At 45.6% G+C, this 9,332-nt stretch overlaps 1 protein-coding gene across 1 annotated transcript in view; it reads left to right on the forward strand.

Moving 5' to 3' along the window:
- G2E3 (G2/M-phase specific E3 ubiquitin protein ligase) overlaps positions 1-8,533 on the forward strand; it is a 168,745-nt gene extending 160,212 nt beyond the window's left edge. The window contains exon 12 of the mRNA XM_030213686.1: positions 8,313-8,533. Within this exon, the coding sequence (XP_030069546.1) occupies positions 8,313-8,527 (215 nt within the window). The 3' untranslated portion in view covers positions 8,528-8,533. The remainder of the gene's footprint in view (positions 1-8,312) is intronic.
- Positions 8,534-9,332: the final 799 nt, after the last annotated feature.

The raw sequence follows: 9,332 nt of genomic DNA on the forward strand, positions 1-9,332 counted from the left end.
ACTGACGAGAGAGGGAGCCATTTTGGATCTGGTCCTTGGTGGCATGCGGGAGTATTGTATGAGAGGTGGCAGTGTTGGGTCCCCTGGGAAACAATGATCATAACATGGTCAAGTTTGAGCTAGTATCTGGGATGAACCCGCAAAGGAAATCTACTGTAGCTGCATTTAATTTTCAAAAGGGTGACTATAATAAAATGAGGAAAATGGTTAAAAAAAAAACTAAAAGGATTGGCAGCTAAGTTTAGTATACTAAGAGGCAGATGCAGCAACCAAACGTAAAAAAATCTAAATCGTTAAAGTCCCTAACGATTTTAAAATAACTAAGAATGCACCCAAAAAAAAAGTCACACATGCTGAGATCGGTATTGAAACGTACAATGTATCAAAGAATCACAATACACATCGTTAATCGGCCCTCAAATCATGCGCAGAGCAGCCAAGCGTTATGTTAGCTGCTCTGCGCATGCCACAAACAGTCAAAACACAAGCACATGGCTCCCAAATCAAAATTAAAAAAAAGGGTCGGGAGGGGGCAAAGGCGCTCGTCAGGAGCGTCCTGTATGGCCGTCGTTGCCCCCCCCCCCCCCCACCCGTGGTCGCCGTTCCCCCCTGCCCCACTTCCCCCTGCATTCTAAATTAAAAAGCAAGAAGAAAAGCAAACGTACCTTTAGCAGCCCCGGCCCCCCTCCCTTCCTCACTACTCTGTCTCCCCTCAGCTCCGCCTCCCGACATCCTCCGCCCTGTGCCCCGCCCCCTCTTGGGGTCGTCGCCGCCATTCCCCTCCTCCATCGGGCCCCCCTCCCTCTTACCGGGACCGTGCAGCGCCTCTGTCCGAAGGCGCTGCACGGGCAAGAAGAAAGCTGATGCCTGCCTTCGCACAGCTTCGGTCGCGCGTCTCTCTCCTCCTGGGCCCGCCCCTGTCTGACGTCAGTAACCTACGTAGGTTACCGACGTCAGACAGGGGCGGGCCCAGGAGAAGAGAGACGCGCGACCGAAGCTGTGCGAAGGCAGGCATCAGCTTTCTTCTTGCCCGTGCAGCGCCTTCGGACAGAGGAGAGAGGCGCTGCACGGTCCCGGTAAGAGGGAGGGGGGCCCGATGGAGGAGGGGAATGGCGGCGACGACCCCAAGAGGATGTCGGGAGGCGGAGCTGAGGGGAGACAGAGTAGTGAGGAAGGGAGGGGGGCCGGGGCTGCTAAAGGTACGTTAGCTTTTCTTCTTGCTTTTTAATTTAGAATGCAGGGGGAAGTGGGGCAGGGGGGAACGGCGACCACGGGTGGGGGGGGGGGGCAAGGACGGCCATACAGGACACTCCTGACGAGCGCCTTTGCCCCCTCCCGACCCTTTTTTTTATTTTTGTTTTGATTTGGGAGCCATGTGCTTGTTTTGTTTGCAGTCTGAGGACGGGGATGCATGCCTAGAAAAAAAATATTTTTGAACTCCTTGGGGCTTGTAGAGGCTTCTGTTTATGGATTGTGCCTGTCAGTTTCCTTTTGACCAATCACAGTGCTATTAGCTCTGCTAATGCGCTGGGATTGGCTCACAGTTTGTTTGTTTTTTCACTTTACTATTTTTCCTGGCACAGAGCTGTCCTAACGAGAGGTCCAGACCTCTCGTTAGATTTCCTGCCTTTTTCCTGCGTAAAGGCAATCGGAAAAGGTTAGTGCATGTCGTTTCAATGGGGTTTTCACACTAATTGCTCATCTCCATTCCGTTTTCGTTAGCTGCTGGCTTCCTCGGTAAAAGCCCTTTGATGCATGCAACAGATCAAATTTTCCTCGTTGGAGGGTCATTAAAGGCTCATTAAGCTTTAGTGCATCTGCCTCTAAATCAGGCATGGGCGTTATTCAAAAAGCCCAGGCCAGATGCATTTCACGTACTTGCGAAGGTGGAAAGAAGAGAAAACGACAGCCAGCATGCTTAAAAGGTGAAGTAAAAGAGGCTATTACAGCCAAAAGATTGTCCTTCAAAAAATGGAAAAAGGATCCAAATTAAGAAAATAAAAAGCAACATAAGCACTGGCAAGTCAGATGCAAAGCATTAATAAAGAAGGCTAGAAGAGAATATGACGAGAAACTTGCCGCAGAGGTTAAAACTCACAGTAAAAACTTTCTCAGGTACATCAGAAGCAGAAAGCCTGCCTGGAAATCCATGGGACCTTTAGATCACAAAGGAGCAAAAGGGGTGCTCAGGGAGGACAAGGTCATGGTGGAGAAACTGAATGAATTCTTTGCTTCTGTAAGAGATCTGCTGGTACCAGAAATGGTTTTCAAGGGTGATAATGCGGAGGAACTGAAAGAAATCTCGGTGAACCTGGAAGATATGCTGAGCCAAACTGACAAATTAAAGAGTAGTAAATCACCTGGACCAGATGGCATACATCCAAGGATACTCAAATATCTCAAACATGAAATTGTTGATCTGCTGTTAGTAATATGTGATCTGTCATTAAAATCATCCATAGTACCTGAAGATTAGAGGGTGGCCAACGTGACGCCAAATTTTAAAAAAGAGTTCTAGAGGTGATCCGGGAAATTACAGACTGGTAAGCCTGACGTTAGTTTCCACTATTTTGCCCGGCACCATCATAAAGTATAAAATTACAACACACATAGACAAACATAGAGAAACGTGGTTTAATGGGACATAGCATGGGTTCCTCTGAGAGAAGTCTTGCCTCACCAATTTGCTTCATTTCTTTGAAGATGTGAATAAACATGTGGATAAAGGTGAGCTGTTTTTTTTTTTTTTGTATTTGTACCCCGCGTTTTTCCCACTCATGGCAGGCTCAATGCGGCTTACATGGGGCAATGGAGGGTTAAGTGACTTGCCCAGAGTCATGTAGTGTATCTAGATTTTCAGAAAACTTTTGATAAAGTTCCTCATGAGAGACTCCTGAGAAAATTAAAGAGTCATGGGATAGACAGAGTTCTGGTGTGGATTAGGAATTGGTTAGTGGACAGAAAACAGAGGGTAGGGTTAAATGGTCATTTCTCTCAGTGGAGGAGGGTGAACAGTGGAGTGCCTCAGGGATCTTTATTGAGACCGGTGCTATTTAACATGATATGGAAATCAGAGTGACGAGTGAGGTGATTAAATTTGCATATAATTCAAAACTATTCAAGGTTGTTAAAACACGTGCGGACTGTGAAATATTGCAGGAAGACCTTAGGAAATTGGAAGACTGGACGCCCAAATGGCAGATGAAATTTGATGTGGATAAATGCAAGGTGATGCGCATTGGAAAGAATAATCCAAATCATAGTTACCTGATGCTAGGGTCCACTTTGGGGATCAGCACTCGAGAAAAAGATCTGGGTGTCATTGTAGATAATATGCTGAAATCTTCTGCTCAGTGCTAGCCAGCGGCCAAAAAAGCAAAGAGGATTCTAGGAATTATTAGGAAAGGGATGGTGAATAAGACCGAAAATATTATAATGCCTTTGTATTGCTCCATGATGTGACTGCACCTTGAGTATTGTGTTCAGTTCTGGTTTCTGTATCTCAAAAAAGAAATTGCGGAATTCAAAAAGGTTCAAAGAAGAGCAACCAGAATGATAAAAGGGGATGGAACTCCTCTTGTATGTGGAAAGGCTGAAGAGGTAAGTGCTCTTCAGCTTGGAATAGAGGCAGATGAAGGGAGATATGATTGAGGTCTATAAAATCCTGAGTGGTATATAACGAGTAGAAGTAAATTGGGGTTTTTTTTTTTTTAACTCCTTCCAAAAGTACGAAGACTAGGAGACACTTGAGGTTAAATGGAAATACTTTTAAAACAAATAGAAGGAAATATTTTTCCTTAGCGTATGCAGCAGATGAATCCAGGAACTGGTGGGTTGTGTCCATCTGCCAGCAGATGGAGATAGAGAGAGATTGTAAAACAGAAGGCAGTGATACCAGACAGTCAGCTCCTCCTTCACTTCAGTATCTCTCTATCTCTAGCAGGTGGTAAATTGTGTCTCTGCAGCTCCTGGATTTGTCTCTTGGGCCTGCTCCTTGGCCTTTTGGCCAGTTGATCTTAGGGGATGTTTGGGCTCTGTGCCAACTTTAGGGGGCATACCTGGTGGCTTTGGTCCCTGCCTCACCCTGTGGTCCCTTTCCTTCCAGTTTGGACTGTAGCCTTCCTCACTAGAAAAAAAAAAAAACTCTAGTCCACAACAGACCTCTATTTGCTGCTGTCATCAGCAGTTTAAAAAAGAAAAAAAAAGAGTGATTCAGGACATAGGCTCTGGAGCTGCAACAGTTAGCAGGTTGCTAAGAGAGGGGCCTTGGGGGCAGTGTCTCTGGAGTCGCTGTGTGTGTGTAGCCTGCTGAGCCGGTTTGGTGGCAGGCTTGCCTGAGAAGCCTGGCTGCGCGTCTCTGGTGAGTGCATTTTTTTCTGCCATTGGGGGATGTGCGGTATTGCCGGCGGAGGCCACTATAGGAGACTCATGTTCTGAGCAAGCGTTGGCAGCAGTGGGGACGTGTTGCTGGGTGCACAGGGATTTCTTTCTCTCAAACGGGATTTCCACTCTGAGGTGTCTGGTGCACGCGCTACTTTCTTTTGGCGCCTCCCGGTGCAGCTCCTGTTTTCTGGCTGTTTGCTGCGTTGGTGGCTAAGCCTCTGCTATGGGGATCCCTTCAGGCTTTATACCAACCTCTCCTGATTCGGGGGAATTGTTTTGTGCCCAGATTTGTTCCTTCTTTTTCTCCACGTCCACTGGTTGAAGTGACTTTTGTCCCCTCAGCATTTGTCTGTAGTCTGTCCCTTTTGAGGGTTTCTTCAGGTACAGTAATGGCTTTGCTACCCTCTGCTGTGGATCCAGTGTTCCAGGAGAGGGGGCTGGGTGCCTTGTTGGACGTGGGGTCATTGGGGACCCCTCTCTAGTTCCCCCTCGATAGCTTCGGGCTCGGGGGAGTTCTTAGACCCATCTCGGGCGGATTGGTGCACCTTGTTTTTTGGGATGCACATGAGGCAGCCAATCTGGGGGCTTCTCTGGGGCTGGGGGTTTCTGAGCGCCCCCCCCCCCCCCCCCCCCCCCCAAGTTCATTCCGCTGCTCCATATTCCTATATTTTGCAGAAGTCTGGTAGGGACACTGAGGTGCCTTCTTTCTTTTTTCATCAGAAAGAGGGTGATTCGGCAGGGCTGGTTGTTCAGCTGCTTCTGTAGCTGGAGGACGTTCTTCAATAATGTTTCCTCTGCGGCCAAGTTCTTTTCGTGTTGCTCTCCACCGGGGTTGAGTCATTCTGGTAGCTCTGGATTGGCCACAGCGCCCTTGGTATGTGGCTCTGGTGCGGCTCCTGGTGGCGCCTTCAATTCCGCTGAAATCCGGGCTCTTCATTCAAGGTCCGTTACTGAGTGGAGGATCCCTCTTGTTTTTGTCTTACAGCCTGGGTTTTTTTTTTGAGAGGTTGAGTCTGAGGAACAGAGTTCTTTGGACACAGTGATTACTGCTCTATTGCGAGCTTTTATGCGGTCCACTTTGACAGTGTATTCTCGGGAGTAGAGGATTTTTTGAGGCATGATTGCAACCCACACTTGGGTCTCCTTTGAGGGTATCTGTTCCTTAGCGATTGATTTCTTTCTGCAGGACAAGTTGCAGAAGTGCCTGGCCTCTAATTTGCTTCGGGTGCAGGTGGCGGTAGCCTGCTTCTGGGAGAGTGTCGGGCTCTTCTCTGGCTTCGCACCCGGGTGTGGTGCATTTCTTGCAGAATGCTTTGCTCCTCCGCTGCTGGGACCTTGTTTGCCCTGAAACATCGTTCTTGTTCAAGCCTAGCTTAGGGCTTCTTGTCTACCAAGCATTGCTTCGGACTCCTTTTGATCCTTTGCAGAAAGGTTCGCTTAGGAGCTTACTCGCAAGCGGTGTTCTTGGTTGCCAATTCTTCAGCATCCAGCATGTCTGAATTTTTAACGCTGCCATGCCAAGCTGCTTTTCTTCAATTTGCTGACTGGAGCGACCTTGGATACAGTTCCTCTTCTTCTTACCTGTCTGTGGTTTGGCTTTTCTTTTTTATCAGCCTCTTTCTTCCCTCCTTTTGGGAGGGGGATTTTTACGCAGTGTACACAGAGCTTAATCTTCTGGATGTTCAAAGGGTTATCCTCCGGCATTCGCAGATGTCGCACGTTTTTCAACGTTCTAATCTTCTCTTTGTCCATCTCGATGGTTCTTGCCATGGAACAACGGCCTCCGATCTGGCTATTTCTCATTAATTTTTTTGGAAGTTTGCGTCCCGCCGATGGTGTTGCAAGCTCATTCCACGAGGTTGCTGTCTACCTCTTGGGCGGAACTGGTGTGCTTTCGCTATTCGGATGCTTCCTTTTTAACGGCTGTTCTGTCTCTGGGAGTGGCAACTTCCCACCCTAATTAGGGATTGCTTTGGTACATCCCGCTGCCACCTTTTCTATCCAGATGGCCTCCACCTATTCCTACAGGACCACCACCGTTGGTCCCTCCTCCTCCTCCTATGGGTCCAGACTCTTGTGAAGATGATGAAGCATTGGGAGGAGTATGCAGCCCCTCATTACCTCTCTACCCTCATCTCTCCTTACGTTCCCGCCCGAAACCTCCGCTCACAGGACAAATCCCTCTTCTCAGTACCCTTCTCCACCACTGCCAACTCCAGGCTCCGCCCATTCTGCCTCGCCTCACCCTAAGCTTGGAATAAACTTCCTGAGCCCTTACGCCAAGCCCCCTCCCTACCCATCTTCAAATCCTTACTCAAAGCCCACCTCTTCAATGTTGCTTTCGGCACCTAACCTCTATACCTTTCAGGAAATCTAGACTGCCCCAATTTGATGACCCCTACTTGACTAACTGTACATTTGTCCTTTAGATTGTAAGCTCTTTGAGCAGGGACTGTCCTTCTATGTTGAATTGTACAGCGCTGCGTAACCCTAGTAGCGCTTTAGAAATGTTAAATAGTAGTAGTAGAAGAAGACCATATGGCCTGTCTGGTGATAATAAATATGAATTTATTTCTTGAAAGACACCTACCTCACCATCTTCTCAAATTCTACCAATCAATGGGCATTTTATATAGAAACATTAAGCAATAATCCTAAAAATGTTCTACTTAAGTATATTAACCATTTTATGTGTGTATTGATGAAATTGCTAAACATACAGAATAGTCTGTGTTCATTTGCATTCATTGTTCATGGTCTGTTATGAATTTGAATTTAATTGATTACTTTTTCAAATCTGAGTTTAATGCAAGGTACATAAAGGTATAGTATATATATTTTTGTGCCAGCCTACTTAACAATTTTGAACCTGAGTCAGATGACATGACTTGTCCAAAGTCACAAGGAGTTATCAGTGGGAGAAACAGGATTTGAACTCTGGTTTCTCTGGTTCTCAGCCTGCTGCTTTAACTACTAAGTGGCTTCTCCACATTAGAGAATGATGCGGGAACAGGGAACTGCAGTAACCATGGGGAGAGGGACAGATCCCACGAGGGTGGGGATGGGGACAGACTTTGTCCCCATGTCATTTTCTACTTTGAAGCCTGTTAATTAATTTGGACTGTTATTTATGTTTGAGTGATGCCTACAAAGATATATTGATTTTTTTGGAGAAACAAGCAAACATACTGGCCACAACCTACAAAATTTACATGAGGGATCCTGTACATCCTGCTACCAGCACATCTAAGAAGACAACTTCCAGGAAAGACTGTGGAAGACAGCAATACTGAAGAAACTTCACATATCATCAAAAATATCCTGAGATTGCTGATGACTTCTTATTTGTCCACAGATTAAAAAATCATCAGTGCTTCATAGGGCATATTTTTCCCCTCTAGGGCATATAGAACAGGTTGTATTTTATACCCCTGGAAATTTTAACAGTGTGAATTAGGATTCTTTGGTGTAGTAGAAATCACCTATTGTTGGGATTGGAAGGGTAGAGGGTGGTGGTGGGAAGGAGGGTTATTATAGCTGCTCATTGTTGTTATTGTTTTCTATTTGTCATTTATATACAACAGTTGCACAGCATATTGTTCCTTTTTATACTTTAATAAAAAAGATTTAAATATAAAATCATAAGTGTTTAAGGCTTCTGCAGATGAGGACAAAGCCCATGGGGACAGGGACAGAACCTGTGGGGGACAGGGCGGGGATGGAGTGGGGACGGAGACAGAACCCACGGGGACAAACTTTGTCCCAGTGTCATTCTCTACTCCACATCACTCACAAAGAAGTAGAGGTTTAAATTTACTATAAGCTTGGTAGACATCATTTACAGCAAATAACAGATGTTGACTTTGGCCAAGAATATTGACATGGATTATGGTAAATTCACACTACAATTTTTTTTTCTTGTCCTTTAGATGGTAAGACTATGGCAACTCTAGAAGAAATATTAACCTTTGCAACAGGTACTGATTGTATTCCCCCTGCTGGATTTGATCCCGCTCCAGTCATTGAATTTCTGCATGGTAAATTTCCAGTTGGCAACAGCGATACTAATTGCTTGGGCCTTCCATTGACCTGCGCATATAATGAATTCAAAGAAGCCATGGACTTTGCCATTAGTGCCATATGAAGATTTAACAAGGAATGTTGTTGTTTTAAATGAGAATTGAATGTGGTATTTTAGTAGGTTTTACCTATTTGCTTTGGGGAAACCATGAAAAGTAGGCATACCTGCATCAGTATGGTAATTTGTGAAGCTTTTCATGGCGAACAATCGGGACTTTAAAACAAAACAAACAAAAAAAATTATATACAGAATCCTGCAGGTATCGGACTTTTTTTTACATAATGGCTTGAATTTTATTATGCATTCTTAATATATGCCTGCACTACTGTCTGTTTTACGTTGGTCTTCCTTACAAAAAGACCAAAGAGAGCTTGGGAAACCTGTATTGAGAGTCTATGGTTAACACCCAAACGTCAGTGAGATCAAGGAAGCTTGAATTTTTTTTGGACAACAGCCTTACTAGAAGCATAAAAGAAAAAAAATATATAAAAACCTCTTGTTTGCTTAGAATGTAAAGGTATTGAACAACTATCAGGCTTATTTTCGAAAGGGGAAAAGGAAATGGGACTTGATATACCGCTTTTCTGAGGTTTTTGCAACTACATTCAAAGCGGTTTACATATATTCAGGTACTTATTTTGTACCAGGGGCAATGGAGGGTTAAGTGACTTGCCCAGAGTCACAAGGAGCTGCAGTGGGAATCGAACTCAGGTCCCCAGGATCAAAGTCCACTGCACTAACCACTAGGCTACTCCTCTGCTCCGCCCATCTTTCGACACAAATCGGAAGATGGGCGTTCTCACAGGGTCGCCCAAATCGGCATAATCGAAAGCCAATTTTGGGCATCACCAACTGCTTTCCGTTGCGG

Source organism: Microcaecilia unicolor, chromosome 9 (genome assembly GCF_901765095.1).
Source record: "Microcaecilia unicolor chromosome 9, aMicUni1.1, whole genome shotgun sequence".
NCBI classification, from domain to species: domain Eukaryota; kingdom Metazoa; phylum Chordata; class Amphibia; order Gymnophiona; family Siphonopidae; genus Microcaecilia; species Microcaecilia unicolor.